Below are 24,020 nucleotides of genomic sequence, written 5' to 3'. Positions count from 1 at the left end.
GATACTATTATTATTCACAATTTACAGACTCGGAACTAAGGCTTATGGAAATTAAGTAACTTGACCACAGTCAACCAGCTAGTAAATTGGAGAACAGGGGTCTGAGCCCAGGCATGTCCTACACCACTAGGATGCAATAATGCAAATCAACAGTGTATTTATTATACCCTGCGTAACGATCAAGGGGAAGGAAACGCCAACTAGAAATCAAAGCTAAGAAAACTCTATGCACAGATAATATAATCACAAAGTACACAGAAAGAACAAAGGACTCAGTCTGAGCATGGAGGTGAAAGAGTATGAAAATCATATCATTTGTTGCTCAGGCACTTTTAGAACAGAAAGACATTTGGCCTATTGTGTAATGCAAAGAATGGTAACAGATGGAGTTATGAAAAGCCCAAAGCAAACAAAACCAGCAAAAAAGTAAATTTTTACAGACAGTAAAGTTCCTTGCCCAAGGTGTCCATGCAGATGGTGTTGAAAACAAAAGCAAACAAACAAAAAAACAACAAAACCCCCACAAATTACCAGTACTGAAACAAGCCAAGTTACCAAGAAGTTAGCACTGTAGCCCTGCAAACATTATCCCTGTGTAAACTCCCTACAGAACTGGTATCCCCATGTAAAAACCAATCACTGGGATGCAGTTTATTGAAGTACGAAGAAGATACAAAATACAAAAATTATACCTCTTAAGCCTTTTGTCTAAACCAGTATTTTACCAATGATGAAACAAAGGCCCAGAGTGGTTAAGGTAATAACCCAAAATTACAGGCAACTTTTCAAAAGAATGTGAGACTGTAGCCCAGGTTCCCAGATTCCCACTCCTGTGCATTTTTCCTCAGGGCAGGCTGCCCCTCACAATTTGGGCCTGTAGGTAGCTTAATATTTCAAACCTTGAACAGAAAAGCATGTACAACTTTAAGTGATACTGAAAGCAGGATTTACTAGGAGAAAAGCATTTACTTTGATTTCTTTTAGGATAGTCTCATTTTTTTCTAAGATTTAAGATTTTATTGTTTAGATCAGGGACCTGCAAACTTTTTCTATAGAGGTCAGAAAGGAAATATTTTAGGCTCAGAAGCTCTAAGGTCTCTGCAGCAAACTGCTCAACTCTCCCTTTATAGACAACATGTAAGTAAGCAAAGAGGTATGCATGGCTATATTCCAATAAAACTTTATTTACAAAACTAGTTCACAAGCCATAGTCTGTTCACCTGATTTGGAAGTTAAAGTTCAGAAAATAAGGTTTAAAAAGATTTTATAATTTCTGTGTCTTAACCAAGTAAGTGAAAGCATTATACAACAGATACATCATGCAAACACTACCTTAGTCCAGTTTAACTACATGTTGAGAAAAGAACTGGTCATCACTGAAGGCAAAATGACAAAACCGCTAGTCTAAAATGGCAGTATATCCACAACAGATCATCATTTGAAACTTGTTTTCAGAAGGGTTCTTTGACTCTACACATCTTCTGTTATCCAAACCTCTACTAGTGAAAGTATGTATTCTTTGTAGAAAAGCTGTGCTTAATACAGAGGCAATGGAAAAACATTTTCTTTTTTTTTTTGTATCATTAATCTTCAATTACATGAAGAACATTATGTTTACTAGGCTCCCCCCTCCACCAAGTCCCTCCCACATACCCCTTCACAGTCACTGTCCATCAATGTAGTAAGATGCTGTAAAATCACTACTTGACTTCTCTGTGTTGCACAGCCCTCCCCGTGCCCCCCACACACACTACACATGCTAATTGTAAGGCCCCCTTTCTTCTTCCCGGCCCTTATCCCTTCCTTCCTGCCCATCCTCCCCAGTCCCTTTCCCTTTGGTAACTGTTAGTCCATTCTTGGGTTCTGTGATTCTGCTGCTGCTCTGTTCCTTCAGTTTTCCTTTGTTCTTATACTCCACATATGAGTGAAATCATTTGGTACTTGTCTTTCTCCACCTGGCTTATTTCACTGAGCATAATACCCTCTAGCTCCATGCATGTTGTTTCAAATGGTAGGGTCTGTTTTTTTCTTATGGCTGAGTAATACTCCATTGTGTGTATGTACCAGATCTTCTTTATCCATTCATCTACTGATGGACACTTAGATTGCTTCCATTTCTTGGCAATTGTAAATAGTGCAGCGATAAACACAGGGGTGCATCTGTCTTTTTCAAACTGAAGTGCTGCATTATTAGGTTAAATTCCTAGAAGTGGAATTCCTGGGTCAAATGGTATTTCTATTTTGAGCATTCTGAGGAACCTCCATACTGCTTTCCACAATGGTTGAACTAGTTTACATTCCCACCAGCAGTGCAGGAGGGTTCCCCTTTCTCCACAACCTCGCCAACATTTCTTGTTGTTTGTCTTTTGGATGGTGGTGATCCTTACTGGTGTGAGGTGATATCTCATTGTGGTTTTAATTTGCATTTCTCTGATGATCAGCGATGTGGAGCATCTTTTCATGGCCTGTTGGCCATCTGGATTTCTTCTTTGGAGAACTGTCTATTCAGCTCCTCTGCCCATTTTTTAATTGGATTATTTGCTTTTTGTTTGTTGAAGTGTGTGAGCTCTTTATATATTTTGTATGTCAATCCTTTATCGAATCTGTCATTTTTGAATATATTCTCCCAAACTGTAGGATACCTGTTTGTTCTATTGATGGTGTCCTTTGTTGTACAGAAGCTTTTCAGCTTGATATAGTCCCACTTGTTCATTTTTGCCTTTGTTTCCCTAGCCCAGGAGATATGTTCATGAAGAAGTCACTCATGTTTATGTCCATAAGATTTTTGCCTATGTTTTTTTCTAAAGAGTTTTATAGTTTCATGACTTACATTAAGGTCTTTGATCTATTTAGAATTTACTTTTGTGTATGGGGTTAGACAGTGATCCAGTTTCATTCTCTTAACATGTAGCTGTCCAGTTTTGCCAGCACCATCTGTTGAAGAGACTGTCATTTCCCCATTGTATGTCCATGGCTCCTTTATCATATATTAATTGGCCATATATGTTTGGGTTAATGTCTGGGGTCTCTATTCTGTTCCACTGGTCTGTGACTCTGTTCTTGTGCCAGTACCAAATTGTCTTGATTACTGTGGCTTTGTAGTAGAGCTTGAAGTTGGGGAGCGAGATCCCCCCACTTTATTCTTCCTTCTTAGGATTGCTTTGGCTATTTGGGGTCTTTGGTCGTTCCATATGAATTTTTGAACTACTTGTTCCAGTTCATTGAAGAATGCTGTTGGTAATTTGATAGGGATTGCATCGAATCTGCATATTGCTTTGGGCAGGATAGCCATTTTGACAATATTAATTCTTCCTAGCCAGGAGCATGGGATGAGTTTCCATTTGTTAGTGACCTCTTTAATTTATCTTAAGAGTATCTTGTAATTTTCAGGGTATAGGTCTTTCACTTCCTTGGTTAGGTTTATTCCTAGGTATTTTATTCTTTTTGATGCTATTGTGAATGGAATTGTTTTCCAGATTTCTCTTTCTATTAGTTCATTGTTAGTGTATAGGAAAGCTACAAATTTCTATGTGTTAATTTTGTATCCTGCAACTATGCTGAATTCTGATATTAGTTCTAGTAGTTTTGGAGTGGAGTCTTTAGGGTTTTTTATGTACAATATCATGTCATCTGCAAATAGCGACAGTTTGACTTCTTCTTCACCAATCTGGATTCCTTGTATTTCTTTGTTTTGTCTGATTGTTGTGGCTAGGACCTCCAGTACTATGTTGAATAATAGTGGGGAGAATGGGCATCCCTGTCTTGTTCCCGATCTCAAAGGAAAAGCTTTCAGCCTCTCACTTTTCAGTATGATGTTAGCTGTGGGTTTATCATATAAGGTCTTTATTATGTTGAGGTACTTGCCCTCTATACCCATTTTGTTGAGAGTTTTTATCATGAATGGATGTTGAATTTTGTCGAATTCTTTTTCAGCATCTATGGAGATGATCATGTGGTTTTTATCCTTCTTTTTGTTGATGTGGTGGATGATGTTGATGGATTTTCGAATGTTGTACCATCCTTGCATCCCTGAGATGAATCCCACTTGGTCATGGTGTATGATCCTCTTGACGTATTTTTGAATTCGGTTTACTAATATTTTGTTGAGTATTTTTGCATCTACATTTATCAGGGATATTGGTTTGTAGTTTTCTTTTTTGGTGGGGTCTTTGCCTGGTTTTGGTATTAGGGTGATGTTGGCTTCATAGAATGAGTTTGGGAGTATTCCCTCCTCTTCTATTTTTTGGGAAACTTTAAGGAGAATGGGTATTATGTCCTCTCTGTATGTCTGATAAAATTCCGAGGTAAATCCATCTGGCCCAGGAGGTTTGTTCTTGGGTACTTTTTGATTAATGACTCAATTTTGTTGCTGGTAAATGGTCTGTTTAGATTTTCTGTTTCTTTCTGGGTCAGTCTTGGAAGGTTGTATTTTTCTAGGAAGTTGTCCATTTCTCCTAGGTTTTCCAGCTTGTTAGCATATAGGTTTTCATAGTACTCTCTAATAATTCTTTGTATTTCTGTGGGGTCAGTCGTGAATTTTCCTTTCTCGTTTCGGATTCTGTTGATGTGTGTTGACTCTCTTTTTCTCTTAATAAGTCTGGCTAGAGGCTTATTTATTTTGTTTATTTTCTCGCAGAACCAGCTCTTGGTTTCATTGATTTTTTCTATTGATTTATTCTTCTCAATTTTATTTATTTTTTCTCTGATCTTTATTATGTCCCTCCTTCTGCTGACCTTAGGCCTCATTTGTTTGTCTTTTTCCAATTGCGATAATTGTGACATTAGACTATTCATTTGGGATTGTTCTTCCTTCTTTAAATATGCCTGGATTGCTATATACTTTCTTCTTAAGACTACTTTTGCTGTTTCCCACAAAAGTTGGGGCTTTGCGTTGTTGTTGTCATTTGTTTCCATGTATTGCTGGATCTCCATTGTAATTTGGTCATTGATCCATTGATTATTTAGGAGCATGTTGTTAAGGCTCCATGTGTTTGTGAGCCTTTTTGCTTTCTTTGTAGAATTTATTTCTAGTTTTATACCTTTGTGGTCTGAAAAGTTGGTTGGTAGGATTTCAATCTTTTGGAATTTACTGAGGCTCTTTTTGTCGCCTGGTATGTGGTCTATTCTGGAGAATGTTCCATGTCACTTGAGAAGAATGTGTATCCTGTTGCTTTTGGATGTAGAGTTCTATAGATGTCTATTATGTCCATCTTTTCTAGTGTGTCGTTCAGTGCCTCTGTGTCCTTACTTATTTTCTGTCTGTTGGATCTGTCCTTTGGAGTGAGTGGTGTGTTAAAGTCTCCCAAAATGAATGCACTGCATTCTATTTCCTCCATTAATTCTGTTAGTATTTGTTTCACATATATTGGTGCTCCTGTATTGGTTGCATATATGTTTATAATGGTTATATCCTCTTGTTGGACTGAGCCCTTTATCATTATGTAATGTCCTTCTTTATTTCTTGTTACTTTCTTTATTTTGAAGTCTATTTTGTCTGATACTAGTATTGCAACACCTGCTTTTTTTCTCTCTGTTGTTTGCATGAATTATCTTTTTCCATCCCTTGACTTTTAATCTGTGCATGTCTTTGGGTTTGAGGTGAGTCTCTTGTAAGCACCATATAGATGGGTCTTGCTTTTTTATCCATTCTATTACTCTGTGTCTTTTGATTGGTGCATTCAGTCCATTTACATTTAGGGTGATTATTGAAAGATATGTACTTATTCCCATTGCAGGCTTTAGATTCGTGGTTACCAAAGGTTCAAGGTTAGCTTGTTTACCACCTTACTGTCTAACTTAACTCACTTATTGAGCTATTATAAACAGTCTGATGATTATTTCTCTCCCTTCTTATTCATCCTCCTCCTTTCTTCATATGTTGGGTGTTTTGTTCTGTGCTCTTTTTAGGAGTGTTCCCATCTACAGCAGTCCCTCTAAGATACCCTGTAGAGGTGGTCTGTGGGAGGCAAAGTCCCTCAACTTTTGCTTGTCCAGGAATTGTTTAATCCCTCCTTCATATTTAAATGATAATTGTGCTGGATACAGTATTCTTGGTTCAAGGCCCTTCTGTTTCATTGCATTAAATATATCATGCCATTCTCTTCTGGCCTGTAAGGTTTTTGTTGAGATGTCTGATGATAGCCTGATGGGTTTTCCTTTGTAGGTGACCTTTTTTCTCTGGCTGCCTTTAATACTCAGTCCTTGTCCTTGATCTTTGCCATTTTAATTATTATGTGTCTTCGTATTGTCCTCTTTGGATCCCGTCTCTCGGGAGTTCTGTGTGCCTCCGTACCCTTAGCAACTGTTTCCTCCCCCAGTTTGGGGAAGTTCTCAGCAATTATTTCTACAAAGACACTTTCTATCTCTTTTTCTCTGTCTTCTTCTTCGGTACCCCTATAATGCGGATATTGTTCCTTTTGGATTGGTCACACAGTTCTCTTAATATTGTTTCATTCCTGGAGATCCTTTCATCTCTCTGCATCAGCTTCTATGCATTCCTGTTCTCTGGTTTCTATTCCATCAATGGCCTCTTGTATCTCATCCATTCTGCTTATAAATCCTTTCAGTTTTTTTCACTTCTGTAATCTCCCTCCGAACATCTGTAATCTCACTCTGGACGTCATCCCTTAGCTCTTGCATATTTCTCTGCAGCAACGTCAGGATGTTTATGATTTTTATTTTGAATTCTTTTTCAGGGAGACTGGTTAGGTCTGTCTCTGCAGATCCTCTCTCAGGGGTTGTCTGAACTATCTTGGACTGGACTAAATATTTTTGCCTTTTCATGGTGATAGCGGTGGCTGTAGGTAGGTTGCGGGTGTGTCAGCTGGGAGAAGAAAGTCCTTTCCTGCTTGCTGGATGCCTTGCCCTTCTCCACTGCCTGTGTCGGTTACCCGCAGTCCTGGAGCGGCCACCGGGTTAGTCCCCTAACCTGCTGTGGGCAGGGTCTCCGTCAGAGCAGCATGGTGCCCTGCAGGAAGTGGCAGGCACACCAGGTGTGCTCCTCCGTGTTAGTGGCGCCCGTCGGGCAGGTGTGTACCAGCAGTGGTCTCTGGGTCTGGCCCGGGTAACTGTGCGTTTGGCTGGGGTTCTGATCAGCTGCTGGGAGCGTGCCTGCTCCCTCTGGCTCCGCTGCAGGTGCACGCGGTGCTCTTCCGCGCAGGCCTCTACCGGGCTACTCTGGCTCCACTGCCGCCAGTGCGCACGAGCTGCACCTGGGCTGTTCGGTTGCCGCCGCTGCGGGCTTGCACAAGCCTCTCCTGGTCCCTCTGGCACCGTTGGCGCACGCGATCTACTCCTGGTCCCTTCCGGTGCCGCCGCCCCCGGCATGCACTGCCACTCTCCCGCTACTGGGCCAGTGTATCGGGGTCCGCGCCAGTTGGAGGAACAACTGGCAGGCTGCTTAGTGCTGTGAGGGGCTTCAGAGCTTCGCTGCCTCCCCGGGGTTTAGGGCACCTAAGGTTCCCCGGGATTCCCAGCTGCTGGCTAAGTGTTCCGGGATGACTTCGTCTAGCTATGGGGTCCCTGTCTCTTTAAGACTTGCAGAAAGCACTCACTTTTCTTTTGTCTCAGGGGCGCCGGTTGCAGGGACCTGCCCACATGTTTTGCTTTCCGTTTCTCTAATATCCAGCACCCCGTGCACCTTGTGTCTGCGTTCCGGGTGCGGATTTCTAGAGCTGGTCGTTTAGCAGTCCTGGGCTTTCACTCCCTTCCTGTTCTGACTCCTTTCTTCCCGCCGGGTTCTGGGTTGGGGGAGCATTTGGGTCCCGCCTGGCCACAGCTTGTATCTTACCCCCTTCATGTGATGTTGAGTTCTCGCAGATGTAGATGTATCCTGGTTGTTGTACTGCATCCCTGGTGTCTCTTTTAGGAATAGCTGTATTTATTGTATTTTCCTAAGTATATATGTTTTGGGGAGGAGATTTCCTCTGAACTACTCATGCCGCCATGCCATCTTCCCGTGATCAGAAAACATTTTCTACAGTTAGTAATACAGGTGAAAGGGTCCTTTGTAGTAACACAGACCTGGATTCAAATCCTCATTAGATACAGGCTGACCTCAAGAAACAAGAATAATCCCAAATAGTCTAAACTCAGAATTAAGAAAAACAGAGAAACAAGAGCATATGAAACCCAAAGGTGTATGAGTAAAAGGTGGGATATAATAAAGATCAGAGCAGAAATAAAAAAAAAATAAAACCAAAAAATAAATGAAGCCAAGAGCTGGTTCTTTGAGAAAATAAACAAAATAGACAAACCCTTAACAAGATGAATCAATAAAAAGAGAATAGGTACAGAAATATACAGAATCAGAAACAGAACAGGAGGTCACAACAGACACCACAGAAATAAAAAGAATTATTAGAGAATTCTATGAAAAACTATATGCCAACAAATTGGACAACCTAAAAGAAATGGACAAATTCCTAGAAAAATACAACCTCCAAGCCTGACCAGGGAAAAAACAGAAAATCTGGACAGACCAATTACCAGTAATGAAACTGAACTGGTAATCAAGAAACCACCTAAAACAAAAGTCCAGGAACAGATGGCTTCACATCTGAATTCTACCAACATTTAAAGAATAGCTAATACCAAAGCTTTAAAGTATTCCAAGAAAGTAGGGGAGGAGGGAATATTTCTAAATTTATTCTATGAGGCCAGGATCACTTTAATATCAAAACCAAGCAAAGACACCACAAAAGAAGAAAATTACAGACCAATATCCCTGATGAACATAGAAGCAAAAATACTCAACAAAATATTAGCAAACTGCAATTAAAAATACATCAAGAAGATCATCCGTCATGACCAAGTGGGATTTATTCCAGGGATGCAAGGATGATACAATATTCATAAATCCAAAAACATCATATACCACATTAACGAAAAGAAGGATAAAAACCACATGATCATCTCAACAGATGCTGAAAATCTGACAAAATTCAACATCCATTCATGATAAAGACTCTCAACAAAATGGGTATAGAAGCACTTCAACATAATAAAGACCATATAAGACAAACCCACAGTCAGCATACACTTAGTAGTGAAAAGCTAAAAGCTTTTCCTCTAGTATCAGGAATCAGAGGATATTCACTCTCCCCACTTTTATTCAACATAGCACTGGAGGTTCTAGCCATAGCAATCAGAAAAGAGAAAGATAAAGGCATCCAAATTGGTAAGGAAAAAATCAAACAGTCACTAATTGCATATAGAAAACCCTAGACTCCACCAAAAAACTATGAGAACAAATAACTAGATTCAGCAAAGTTGCAGGATACAAAATTAATACTTTGAAGTCTGCCACACTCCTATATACTAACAATGAACTAGCAGAAAGAGAAATCAGAAAAACAATTCCATTCACAATTGCATGTTATAAGAATAAACATAACTAAGGAGGTGAAAGACCTGTACTCTGAAAACTAAAAGACACTCATAAGAGAAATTAAAGATACAAACTGATGGAAATATACCCGAGGTTCATGGATAGGAAGGGTTAGTATTATCAAAATGGCCATACTGCCTAAAGCAATCTATAGATTCAATGCAATCCCTATCAAAATACCAACAGCATTCTTCAACAAACTAGAACAAATAGTTCTAAAATTCATATGGAACCACAAAAGACCCCAAATAGGCAAAGCAATCCTGAGAAGGAAGAACAAGGCTGGGGGGATTACGCTCTCTAACATCAAGCTCTACTACAAAACAATCTGGCACTGGCACAAGAAGAGACCCACAGATCAATGGAACAGAATAGAGAGCCCAGATATAAATCCACACATATAAGGCCAATTAATGTATGATAAAGGAGGCATGGATACACAATGGGGAAATGACAGCCTCTTCAGCAACTGGTGATGGCAAAACTGGACAGCTACATGTAAGAGAATGAAACTGGATTATTGTCTAACTCCATACCCAAAAGTAAATTCGAAATGGATCAAAGCCCTGAAGTAAGCCATGAAACCACAAAATTCTTTGAAGAAAACACAGACAAAAATCTCTTGAACATAGGCATGAGCAATTTTTTTCTGGACACATCTTGTCAGGTAAGGGAAACATAATAAAAAATAAACAAGTAGGACTACATCAAACTAAAAAGCTTCTGTACAGCAAAGGTCACCACCAACAGTGGCAACTGACAGTATGGGAGAATATATTATTCATAAATGATTCATCTGATAAGGGGTTAACATCCAAAATATGTAAAGAACTCATACAACTCAACACCAAAAAAATAAATAACATGATTAAAACATGGGCAGAGGACATGAACATTTCTCCAAGAAAGAAATACAGATGGCCAACAGGCACATGGAAAGATGCTCAATATCACTAATCATCAGGGAAATGCAAATCAAAACCACAATGAGCTGTCACCTCACACCAGTCAGAATGGTCACTATCCAAAAGACAAGAAATAACAAGTTTTGGTGAGGATATGGAGAAAAGGGAACCCTCCTACATTGTGGGTGGGAATGTAAACTGGTGCAGTCACTGTGGAAAGCAGTATGGAGGTTCTCAGAAAACTAAAAATAGAAACACCATATGACCTAATAATTCTACTTCCTAGGAATTTACCTGAAGAAAACAAAATTTCTGATTTGAAAAGACATTGCATGCCTGTTTATTGCCACGTTATTTACAGTAGCCAATATATGGAACCAACCTAAGTATATCAGTAGATGAATGAATAAAGAAGAGGTGGTACATATACATAATGGAATATTATTTAGCCATAACAAAAAAGAAATCCTGCCATTTGCAACACCATGAATGGACTTAGAAGGTATTATGCTAAGTGTAATAAGCCAGGAAGAGAAAGTCAAATACCACATAATTTGACTTATTTATGGAATATAAAACAAAACAAAAGAGAATGAACAAAACAGAGGTAGACTCATTTACACTGAGAAGTGACTGGTGGTTATTACAGGGGAGGGGCTGGGTAGGTGGGTGGGAGGATGAAGGGGATAAAGGGGCACAAAAATTCTCAATCATAATACAAGTTGGTTACAGACATGGTAGCATAGCATGGAGAATATAGCCAATGATTCTATAACATCTTTCTATGTTGACACACAGTAACTGCACTAGTGGGGTGAGGATTTAATAATATGGGTAACTGTTGAACCACTGTGCTGTATATTTTAAACCAATACAAACTATGTATCAACGATACTTCATAATGCATGAGCAAAACCGAAAGTTTCTGTGATGACTGCCCTTGTACTGTTCACTATGTAACTTATTCATTATGTAAGAATTTGTTCTACATGTAAGAACTTGTTTGTTATGCCTCAGAAGATTGGAGACTGACGAAAATTAGGCTTGGGGTGGATTAATGATTGTGCATTGAGCATTGACTCCCCTATACAGAGTTTTATTGTTGTTAACAACCATTTGATCAATAAATATGAGAGAGGCCCTCACAAAAAAAAAAAAAAAAAAAAAGGACAGACTTCCAATGGTAAAATAAATAAGTAACCGGGATGTAATGTAAAGCATAAGGAATATAGTCAAGATATTGTAACAGCTTGGTAGGGTGATAGCTGGAACCTAGAATTATGTATATAAATGTTCTACCACTATGTTGTACACTTGAAACTAATGTAATGTAATACTGTGCGTCAACTACCCTTCAATAAAAAATAATTATTTAAAAAACAAAAAAACAAAAAAACAATACTTCAGTAAAAAAATCCTCATTGGATGACTCACTACCATGAGATGCATGAAAAAACTACTTCAACTGTGTCTCAGTTCCCATATCTATCATATGAGAATAAAGGCAATCCTATATGTGGGTCCACCATATAAATGGTAAGTTAGAAATGTGGAGCAGGAGAGGTAGCTCATTCTTCATAACTATAAAATTAACTTCTCATAATAGGAATATTTTTGAAATACAGAAATTAAAAACACAAATTTAGTCCTCATGTTTTCCAAACACCACAAAGACAACAGCGCTGTGACCACACCACAAACATACAGCGGTGATGTGGACGGCATCAAGCCCTGAGGGTAAGCTGCAAGCCTCTCTGTCCGGAGCAGACAGTGCTTTCTGACCTATTCTAATACAAATGGGTCTGGGTAGGTATCATTCTTTTGGTGTTTACCTCTCACTTTTAATGAGTATGCGATGGCTAAGAAATAAGTGTTTAATGAAATTATTTGCAGGAATTACTCAGTCCTCAAAATTCTAAGCAGCTGAGCCTTACTAAGATTAAAGTAAATTCTTAGGGAGACATGATAAGCCTGTTGACTGCATATACGTAATTTCACTACATGAATAGGATTGTTTTCATTTTGCTGTCATCAAACATGACTACAATCAGTTTGAGCACACAACACATGCACACATGCAATGTGCTCACACACACACCTGTAACAAACTGGGCTTCCCAACCCCCTTCTGAAAAGCTGGTACAACTTCCTATACATACTTGATCTGCATGGAGCATACTCAACAGTCTTTGTTCCATCCTGGAGAAAGCATGTTCCAACAGGCTCCCGCTCCTGTTTCATTTCAGTCCTCCAGTGGTACAGGGGAGCACAGGCCTGAAATTACACGGTGTCGTTCACAACATAAAAATTCTCTGAAGAAATTACTGTTTCACACAATCTACACTACCTCAGAATATGACATCACTTTCTAAGCATTAATTAAAATTAAGCCTATCCTATACCTTAAATTCCTTATCACAGGAGTCAATAAATATTTAAAAAGTACCTTTCTCACATTCTTCTGAAAGCTGTATTTGTAATCTCAGGTTTTTGTTTTTTTTCCCCAAAATAACAAAATTATTTCAGGTAGCACCTTTCTCAATGTTATGCAGTAAGCTGAAGGTGATTGACCAAATCAACATTTTAACTAAGTAACATTTCCATATATGTAGGATATACCCCTAAATTACAAAGCAAAACATTTACTAAGAAAAGAGTAAAAGAATTTGCAGTGCTTATTTTATTTACTTTCCAAATAAATTGTGACCTTTCTGTTTTCAGAGTTACAGATTTCAATATCATGTGTAAGCAGCAGAATAATGCATGTTTTAATAGCATAGTAATATACCAAGAGCAACAATTTAATGTGCTGGAGAAAAGAACAATGGATTTTCTATAATACTTTTGGAAGCAGATCATTAACACAAACACTGCAGACATGAACACTGGGTGATTCTATATTCTTCCAGGAAAAACTAAAAGTAGACAATTGTTGCTACTTCCCTGTATGTACTTAATGTTTCAGAGTGGATTATTTGTTCTTCTGCTTATTTGCACTTCTTTGCTTTCTGTCTAGAGAGCCCTCACTTAACCCCACCCCTCACACATAATTGCTAGAATTTGACACATCCTTTAAAGCTCTTCTGAAATTCCACCTGCTAAACAATCTTCTCTAAAGCCCCACAAGCAGATGGAAAAAAAAAAACTTAGTAATAAATACTATAGAGGTAATTAAAACAGGGAAGAACTTTCTGAGGAAATTAAAGCTGAAATCATGATAAGGAGCTAGCCAAGTGAAAAATCAACAAGATGAGGGTAACACAGGCAGAAGGAACAGAAACACTAAGGTACTAATTAAAGTGACTTGGCATGTGGAAGGAATAAAAAGACTAGTATAGCTAAAGCACGTAAGTTGGAGCAACATGGTAACAAAGAGCAACAGCTAGTGATCTGATTATGGAGATACTTAAAAATCAGGATAAGCATGTGATTTTTACTGAGACTGATGGAAAGCCACTTGACTGTTTTAATGAAGAACGTAAATCTGGTTCACTATGGTCCTTCTATGGAGGATGGATTGCAGTTAGGGCAAGAGGGGAAGCAGAGAGAGCCACAGCACTGGCCCAGGAGAGTAACGATGGTGGCTTGCTTCATGATTAGAAATGATAGAGACGATGATTTACTGATGAACACAGCATACATTCTGGAAGCAGAACAGAACTACAGGGCTTGTTAGTGGGTGGGGTAGAGAGTCATGCCTCTAACTAACTGGGGAAGTTTTGTATGGAAACTTATTTTGTGTTTTTTCCTTTTTGATGGAGGATAACAAGAGTTCTGCTTCGGCCATGTTCATTTTAATTTATGAGATGTCCGGTGGAAATGCCAGACAGCAAGTTTAGAACTATGACTTTAAATGTTCAAGGAAAATTAAGATCCAGAGATGTAGATTTGGAGATTATGAGATATAGATCATATTTCAGCCGTGGGACAGGACAGGAGCAGCTGGTTAAAAGGTATAGAGAAAATGGGAGCCCAGACAGAGCCCAGAGACAGCCCAACATTTAGAAACTGAGCAGAAGGGAAACCATTAAAGGAGACTGCAAAGGAGCAGGTAAAGAGATGGGAGAAAACTAGGCAAGTAGAGGGTCCCAGAAGGCAAAAGAAGAAAAGTGTTTCAAAGAGAATGGGTCAAGTGACCTTGCTGAATGGTGCTGAGGGGGCAAGAAAAATAAAAGCACTAGTGGATTTCAGTTACCTTAAAGTCAAGGGTGACCCTGGCCATGCCTACTGGAGCCTGGCTGGAGTGGTGGGGAAGAAAACGTGAAAAAGTGGAGACAGTTACTATGGAAAACTGTCAAAAAGTTATTGAAAAGAGGAACAAAGGAATGGGGACACAGAACAGGGGCAAAAGCAGCTAGGGATAGGCTGTTATATTTTAAAGAGAGGAAGTAGTAGGGTGTTTGATTAATCAAAGGCACAGTATTCCTAAACCTGGCTGGACAGAAACAAACCAATGGCAACCATCCTGTGGGGTGGGAGAAATGAACAATGTAGGAATAAAAGTGGAAAGTCTGTGAAAGGCAAGAGAGATGGAACCCTTCCTTCCCTTCGATGGGGTGGCCTATTTTGTTAGAGGCTGTGTGTTTGAACACACTGAGTTTTACCATCAGCTTTCAAACAAAAAATTTCCTGTTTCCACATAAATTGATAGACTCACATATGAGTAAATATCCAAAAGACTTACCAAAATTTTATCCTGTTTTGACCTCACAGATGCTCCAAACCACTGGTGGGACTTAAACTCCAATGGATCATCCTTAGCATAATCTCTATTGCCTAAAAAAAATAATATTGTGAAGGGGGGTGAAAAACCAAATATATATTCTTAATATAGCAGAGTTTATTTCAACCTAGCCAGGTTTATGAATAGTGTGCCTTTGATTAATCAAATATCACACTGGCTATTTACCTTATATTTTATATGCATTAGGGACTTTCCATCAGAAATATAAAGTACAAATGACTTAGAAGTCTCTGTTCTTATTAACCCCATCAATTATCATAACAGAGATGTGAAAAAGTAACAGTGAATGAAACCTTCTGGTTGTTGAAGTGTAAGAAGATCAATTATTAAGCAAATACTTATAATTACCTACTGTACTCCCAGAAGTTCTTCCTGTGGCATGAAGATATTTATGAAAATAAAAAGACTATGAAACATCTTTATAGAACACCAGTAGTAAAAGACTATGACAGTGCCTATGACATTATAAATAAACACAAGAGTTAGAATCCAGGAGACTAGATTTGTCTGACAGGGAAAAGAATTAGATTTGGTATGCTACATGCAAAGATTTATTTTTCAGCCTACATTATTGAGAAAATTATTTCCAATGTACTGGGCATTCATGAAAACACTGTAGATTAAAAAAAAAAGATAAAAATTATTTCCATGGAAAAGCTGTTAATCTGGTCAAGGAAAAATTTATAGGAACAAATGTATAAAGTATTTTGGGAAAGAGAGACTTTTTTAATTCTAGTTTGTTCCTGTTAAAATCTATTTATAACAATAATCCAATAAAATGTAAACGTACATTTTAATATCTTATTAGACAAATACAGCAGACAAGGGTCAACATCAAGAATGACAGCCAATAGGCAGGAATCACCAAAAGGTTTGGTTAAATATGTTCCGTAAATCTCACCTATCCAAGGTAGTGTTATGGTTATTCAATTCTATTCTGAAGACTTAAGACCAAATGAAGAGTTATAAATAATTAATGAGTATTTCAATAATGCCAAGTACCTTACAGGCAAAGCAGAGGGTGCAACATTGTTACTGTAGTATTAACTTCTTCACTGATTGGGAAAAAAAGTGTTAATGTGTCAATCTCCAATGCATCTGTCTGTCTACAGTCAAAACACCACTGTTCTTTGTCAGCAGGTGCCTTTTTACAAGTACAAGGAAGGAAGAAGAAATGAACTAAGCTAGTATATGCTTTTCACCATGATAACCAGGGACTCTCAACAGTGGTTGGCTAGCCTCTAAAGCCTATGTTTACTATAATGTCGCCACTGGAAACAACATACATTACCGACCTACAGGTCAGCAAATAGCCCATGGATTCCCTTACATTTCCCACCCTCTCATAGCCACATACAACTAGTTCTTGCCAACAAGCTAAGAGCAGTCAAGAGTGGATATGAGTTAACTAATCATCAAGGAAATGCAAATTAAAACCACAATAAGATACCATCTCACACCAATTAGGATGGCTATTATCACAAAGATAAAAAGTGTTGGTGAGGATGTGGAGAAAAGGGAAACCTCCTACACTGTTGGTGGAAATGTAAACTGGTACAGCCACTATGGAAAACAGTATGGAGGTTCCTCAGGAAACTAAAAATAGAACTACCACAGGATCCAGCAATCCCACTTCTGGGTATATGTCCAAGGGAAAGAAAATCACTCTCTCAAAGGGATACTTGTACTCCCATGCTCACTGCCATGTAATTCACAATAGCCAATACACAGAAGCATCCTAAATGTCTCTTGCCAGATGAATACAATAGATGTGGTATATAAATACAATGGAGTATTATTCAGCCATGAAAGAAAAGGAAATCCTTCCATTTTAGACAACATGGATGGTTCTGGAGAACATTATACTAAGTGCTATAAGCCAGACACATAAAGACAAATACTTCATTACATCTCTTACATGTAGAATTTAAGATACCTCAGTAAAAAACAAAGAGTGGATATGAGCTCTCCATGTTTACTCTCTCCCACCCATGAGGCTAGAAGATATATGGTGGAATTGCTTGACAGAAGCAGCCTCAGTGCAACTTTCTAAACTACAACAACAGCCAAATGACCCACACTAGATGATCACATGAGCAAGGAATAATCTCTTTTTTCTTAAGTGAGATTTGGAGTTTTGTTCATCAATAATGTATATTGCTACTAAAGGACAGCCTAGCACAGCTTGAGTAATATATATCTAAAAAACATACAATGCTATTTCCGAAAGGCCCTGACATACAACTAACTACAGAGAAGCTTAGTCCCTGGAAGAAGTGGATTCTACTGACAGTTTTTCAAGGATTTAAACCATAAAACTTATGGTTACAAACTGTCTAATGGAATTTTTAAAATTTCACTGCAAGCTAACTGTGTTGTCTTACTGCTTCTAGCTTTCTACTCTATTCCTTTCTACAAAGGCATAGAAGGCATTTCCCCCCTTACATTAATAAGGCAAGAAAAACACAGTAAGACTGTGAAAGTTGGTGCTTGGAAAGATTCCCATCCACTCAGTGTCCCTTGAGACCACAGTATCACGATCAACCCTGGTAATCTCAGCCTTAGGGAACTGAGTTCATAAGCTAATACATTTGAACAAAAAGTGCAACATTCTCAAAACTGCTTCTTCCTGCCTCTGCTTTCATTTAAAACAAAGCCTTTTCATCAAAACCCTAAAGCTGTCCAAGCAGAAGCAAGGCTTTTCTATAGTAGAAATTTTAGGTTGAACAGCATCAAAAAGGTTCAAATTAAGTCTCCATGTATTTTGCATAATCTCTAAAACTTCCAATTTTGAAACAAAATTATGTAGAATTAATACCACTATTCTTGCCAATACAAGTATTCCTGCCTAGAAGACACCTGACATAGAGTCCTCAAAATCAACATCATAAAAGACAAAGTAAGGGACTGTTAAGGATGAAAAGAGAACAATGAGACAACACAGCAACCCAATGCGAGATGTGATCTTCTACGAAATCTTGTCTAAATTTAATTAAATCTTGGTCTAAATGAAATCTTGGTCTAAAAAGTTTTTAAGTTATAAAGGACTTTATTAGGATAACTATGCAAATTTAAATATGGACTGTATAGCAGATACTAGTACGGTAATAATGACACATTTCTAGTTTGTGGTAGTACTGCGGTTATATAAGGGAAAGGCCTAGTTCTTAGGAGAAAATGCTTAAGTATTTAGGGTAAAGTGTCATAATGTCTGCAGCAGTGGTGAATCTAGATGAAGACTGTAGTGTCATTTGCCGTATTACAGTTTCAAGTTTTCATAAGTTTGAAAATTTCCAAAATAAAAGTACAGTAATCAACAGGTACATACAACATGTACTACAAGGCCAAAACAGGGTATCTTTGCTCATTATTTGAACTCTTCATTGTATTTATTCTAAAACAAATGAAAACATAAAACATGAAATAAAGCCATTTGTAAAGACTAATCTAAATACCACAACCCCACCATAAAGAAATAACCTCTGCTAGTATTCTGGATGTCTACCCTAAAGACTTACATCCCTTCATGTGTCAAATATATATTTTAAGCCCATATTTTTAAAACACTGTTTATCATATATAAATATATGTACCTTTTTTCCCCTTAACAGTATGTCAGTAAAGGTAGACCTAAAACATCATTTTCTTTGTTGTACAATATGAAATTATACAGCCATACAGTAGTTTATTTAATTAATCCCTTGTTATCTCCTTCAGTTTCAAATTTAGGAAGTATCTCTATTTTGATTTAAGACACCTAACATAGTCCCTCAAAGTCACATCTACTTCTTCTTCCAATATACACAAGAAACTCAATTAAGACACTGCTGGTGACTGAGACACAGGCTCATTGCTAAATTAATGTGATGAACACTCCAGAAAATGGTATGTTATATAGATTATTCTAATGGATAAATTTTCATCAAGGTGAGACAGGGACCATGGGATTAGGCAGAGTAGGGTGAGGGCCTCTGGAGAAAAAGCAGAGCAAGATAATTACAGTCAGAACAATGTAACAATATGCAAAGAAGTCCCTGTCAAAACTCTGTGTTAAGCATTATGCAAAGTCAAAGTCACACTAATTCTCTAGGGTAAAGATTTGTATACATGACTAGGAATATAGACATTCTTCAGTAAAATCACTTAAAACTCAAAAGGCTAGGAGCAACTTGGCCTGGAATGTTTGAGTGTTCTGCAGATAAAGAAGGGTATCTCAGCACAAACCATCACTTTATTGTATCAATTACATCATGACAATGTAAAATGTACCTTATCCTGCTAAAAGGCCCAGTTTATTTTAATTGTAACTGTGCTATTTCCCTTCTCTAATCGTAATCTGCAACTTGGCAAAAGACTACTTTGGTAAGCAATCTCAACTATAAACAACCCAAGCAAACAGACAACAGCCCAGCACACCTTGAGGGCAGGGCAGGCAGTCTTACAAGTCTGCACTCCTAACCCTTTACCCTTATTCCTGAAAATTCTCAACCGTGCATAAGACCCCTAGACAATGAGCCAACCATAGACTCTCTTGTCCCCTCCTGGCATGAGCCAGGAGCTCTGTCCTCTCACTTTATCTCTAAATAAAAGCCTGTATCTTGCTCTCCTACCTTGAGTGTTTGTGAAGTTCATTCTTCGACTTCGTGAACAAGAACTCTGGCATCAAAGGCTTCAAGATATACTATTTTTGCGTGTTAAGAGTTTCCGTACTCTCAGTCCCCAGTTCCTCAAACAAGTCATGCCCATCCTACCTCTTCGTACCCAAGGCTCTCTAACCAGGAAATCTTTTTTTCTTCCATTCTTGATTCTCACCCTGTCTAAAAGTTTAGCTGTAGCTGCCCGTTTATACCCCTAACACATGAGGAAATGGTCATCTGCCCCGAAGGAAACATTTGTCTAACACACAGATAATCCTGGGAGCAAGCAATCATAGTCATGTTAGGGGAATGTGTGGAGTTGTGGGAAAAGTGTGGCAGAGTAAAACGGAGAGAATGCTTTCTGGACCAAGAGAAAATCCTGTGCAAAGAATTGAGAGAGTATTCTTGGATGTTTTAGAGAATTGTAAGTTGTTCTCTGTGACAGAAGAGAAGGATCATGAGGGGAGTGGTTGTTTTAAGAGCTTTTATGCCATACTAAGAACAGGCTTCATGGGTTTTTGCAGAGGCCTTTACGGTAAGCAATTTTGTGTTAATTATATTCCTCAAAGATTGAAGGGGAGTTTCCTTTTTGTAAAATTTTACCCTGTTCTCTTCCCACAACTTTGAAAAATTGCATGTTTTGTTTTGTTTCGTTTTGTTTTTCTGAGCAAAAATACTTCTCTCTAAATTTGCAGGTGGTCGCATGGGATGCTGCTGTGCACTGCCAAGGAGCATATATGCTTCTTATTGCTCTCATGCTCTATTTCCTTTTTTAAAGAGGCTGAAAATTGAAAACATCCCCTGCCATGATTATGATATCTGCCTTTGTGGATATCAGGTTTAGCTTAATTTAGAAAATGTCATAGAAAATAAGTATAAGCTTTACGATTTTTTGGTTTTGTTTTCATCATCAAATATTATGGAGCACAAAAATCCATAGTTCTTTCCACATGGTAAACCATTTACCAACAGTATTTAATAAGAACGAAGGAGCCCCAGGCAAATGTGAAAAAACATCAATGTGGTGGTTTTTGGTAAAAAAAAAGTATGTTTGGAAAACCTGAAGCCTTAATAAAACTTAGTAAACTCAAAATCAACAGCCATGTCTTACAGCATCATGTGACTGAATGTGTTTTCAATTACATTACCAAACAAAGGAATTCATATGTATTTGGATATAATGCATTGACTGTGTTGGCATCTGAAACTTGGAGTCAACAGTTGCAAGAAAATATGTTATCAGTCATTGCTTTGAATGCCTGCAGCTTCAACAGCGTCATAACCTCAAATTACAATCTTTTCAAGAAGTTTGCTCAATAGGAAGTTCTTCTTAACCAATCGGAACTTTTTTTCCCAGAGACCAAGTCTTAAAATACTTGACTCCCACAGCAGGCAGATCACTCAGAGGAAGTGTAAGTAGAGGGTGGGGGGGGGAGGGGAGAAAGGAAAGGGAAGCCTGCTCTCCAAACACTGACAATAAGTTCATTCATGACCTGGCTGAAACTGGCAGCTATTCAGGGCCATGACAGAAGTAAATATTTTGAGTCACAGCCCTGAAGTCACCATTTCAAGTAAAGCCGGAACTCCAGAGGCTGCTTGGACGGTGCCACCGACCTTTAAAGCGACTCAGACACAGGCAACTGCAGACATGCCAGTGCTGGAGGAAATGCTTCCTCGGGCAACAGTCATGGAAGAACAAAGATTTCTGTTCATTATTCTGTAAACACCTTGGAAGACTAGCTCTGACCTCCCAAATAATTTAAAGAGAAAAAGGTATCTCACACAATGGTAAAAATGAGAAGAAACTGCCCTGTGTTATAGAAATTAATCTAAGACTCTACACTATCACTTTCAAAAGTAGAGGAAAATGTTGCTAGAGAAACTTGAAGTCGATTAGCAAGTAAATCACTAGAGACTTGAAAATTTCATGTCTATTTCTGCCAGCTTTTAAATCTGTACGTTTATCAAGCTCCTACTATTGAATACTTCAGGACAGAAGCACATGGAGCAGAGCAAATTGTTATAGCTTTAGACTCTGCCCCTGAGGAGCAGCCAACTCTTCTCATTTCCTTGGAGTTCAAAAGACACGTGAACATTCAGCTTGCTGGAGAGTTACAGGGGATGCTTACTGTAAAGACAAAGTTATCTTACCACACTAAAGCTAAATTTTATATTTCTTCTTTTCATGCCTAAAGAATATCCTTTGGAGCAACAAGATTATGTCCTCTTTCTAAAGGCCAGTCAAGAAGAATGCTAAAGCATTAGAAAAGCAAGACAGTAAACTTCTTTTTGGAAGTTACCTGTGTTTTTAGTCATTTGGTTCCCATTCATTACCATATGACTTTAGGAATAGTGAAATGACTTAAGTCCTCAGAGAACTTGTTTGGGACTCAAATGTGTGGCTATTAAAGCAGTGTAATGTATAGCATGTGGACTATAATTAGTACTATATTGCATGTTTGAAGGTTGCTAAGAGAATGATTCTTAAGAGTTCTCATCCAAAAAAAATTTTTGCAACGATGCATGGTGATGGATATTTAACTAGACTTACTGTGATGATCATTTTACAGTATATACAAATATTGCACCATTACATTGTACATTTGAAACTAACATTATATGTCAATTATACCTCAAAAAAAACAAAAAATCATGTCACCCCGCTACCATCCTTTAATGAAACAGACAATCTGCAGGCTTCTTCAAACAGCTTTCTACCTCAACTACCACTTTTGCTCAGGTGTACTTCCTATAACAAACTTCCCAGTATTGCTTCCTTATTTATGTGAAAATCAGCAGGCCAGAGGAAGAAATCTCTTTGATCACTTATTTAAATAAATAAGTCATGTGTATCTCCTGTAACTAAATGTAAGGACAATAGCAATAAATAAGACAGGAAAGGTCCCTGCTTTCAAGGGAGAGAAATAATAAACAAGTAATTATATATTTTCAGTGAATCACAAATGCTACAAAAGAAATTTGAGAGAAAATGATGAAGAGGTAGACAGCCGCTAGTATCACATATTTGTAATCTAATGTTATCACAAAATAATGTATTTCACTGATTTGGAGCTGCAAATATTCAGATATTAACATCTTTGAAATCTGAATGTGTATTATAGTTAATGGTGACTAATAATTATAACTGGCAGCATTCCTCAGTAGTACATAAATAGTACATTTCAACATCAGTGCCACTCCTCCATTTATAGTCAAATGATTGTTGACAAATGTGCCAAGGAAAGACTATGGGAATGAAACAGTCTTTTCAACAAACAGTACTGGGGCAACTGGAAATCCACAGGCAAAAAGATTAATTTGGTACCTGATCTTACAAAACAAAACACAAAAGACTAAACCTCGAGCACAGACTTCAATCTAAGAGCTAAAAATATAAAATGCTTATAAGAAAACAGGAATAAACTTTCATGATCTTAGGTTAAACAATGATATAGGAAACCAAAAGTACAAGAGATTTAAAAAAATGTTGCTAAACTGGGCTTAATAAAATTAATCGAAAATGTATATGCTTCAAAAAACACCATGAAGAAAATGAAAAGACAACCCCTAGAACAGGAGAAAATATTTGCAAAGTATATATTCAATAGAAGGCTTGTATCTAGAATGAATATATAAATCTCCCTCTTACAAGAATTAAAAAAACAACCTAATTAAAAATAAACAAAGGATGTAAGTAGGTATTTCACCAAAGGAGAGATACATACAGATGCCCATGAGGATGGGAAAAAGGTGCTCAACATCATTAGCCATCAGGTAATGCAAATCAAAAACAGTGAAATACCACTTCATACTCCCTAGGATAGAAATGATAATAAAAAGAGAAAACAAGAAGTACCTGGTACCTGTTAAGGATGTGGAGAAACCAGAACCCTCATATACTACTAGTAGGAATATAAAATGGTGCAGCCACTTTGTAAATGGTACAGTTTCTTAAACAGTTTAAATAGAGTTACTATATGACCCAGCAATTCTACTTCTGGGTATCTATCCAAGAGAAATGAAAACATATGTTTACAGAGACTTGCACATGAATGTTCACGGCAGATTTATTTATAATAACCAAAAAATGGCAACAGCCCAAATATGTGATTACTAGTGAATGGAAGAACAAAAGGTTCATGGAATACCACTGGGCAGTAAAAAAGGAACAGGGCACTGACACATGCAACAACATGCCAGACACGAAAGCCTGCATAATGTGTAATTCTAGTGATAGAAGCTATCCAAAAAAGGGAATATATAGACATAAAATGCAGATCTGTGATTGCTTAGGGATGGGACTGCAAATTGAGAATGGCTGACAATGAACATGAGATTTCTTTTTA

At 37.9% G+C, this 24,020-nt stretch overlaps 1 protein-coding gene across 4 annotated transcripts in view; it reads right to left on the bottom strand.

Annotated features, from left to right (window-relative positions):
* The window catches only part of ITGAV (integrin subunit alpha V), a 91,425-nt gene that overhangs the window by 46,100 nt on the left and 21,305 nt on the right, over nucleotides 1–24,020 (bottom strand). For 3 of the 4 annotated variants that reach the window (XM_036924885.2, XM_036924888.2, XM_036924886.2), the window contains exons 3-4: nucleotides 14,978–15,069; nucleotides 12,453–12,567 (exon numbers count right to left, since the gene is read on the bottom strand). In XM_036924885.2, the coding sequence (XP_036780780.1) occupies nucleotides 12,453–12,567; nucleotides 14,978–15,069 (207 nt within the window). Of the gene's footprint in view, nucleotides 1–12,452; nucleotides 12,568–14,977; nucleotides 15,073–24,020 lie in introns of those variants that run through there. The other variant, XM_057503800.1, reaches the window with a different exon arrangement.

Source organism: Manis pentadactyla, chromosome 6 (assembly GCF_030020395.1).
Source record: "Manis pentadactyla isolate mManPen7 chromosome 6, mManPen7.hap1, whole genome shotgun sequence".
NCBI lineage: Eukaryota > Metazoa > Chordata > Mammalia > Pholidota > Manidae > Manis > Manis pentadactyla.
This window is presented reverse-complemented; position numbering and strand designations above follow the sequence as displayed.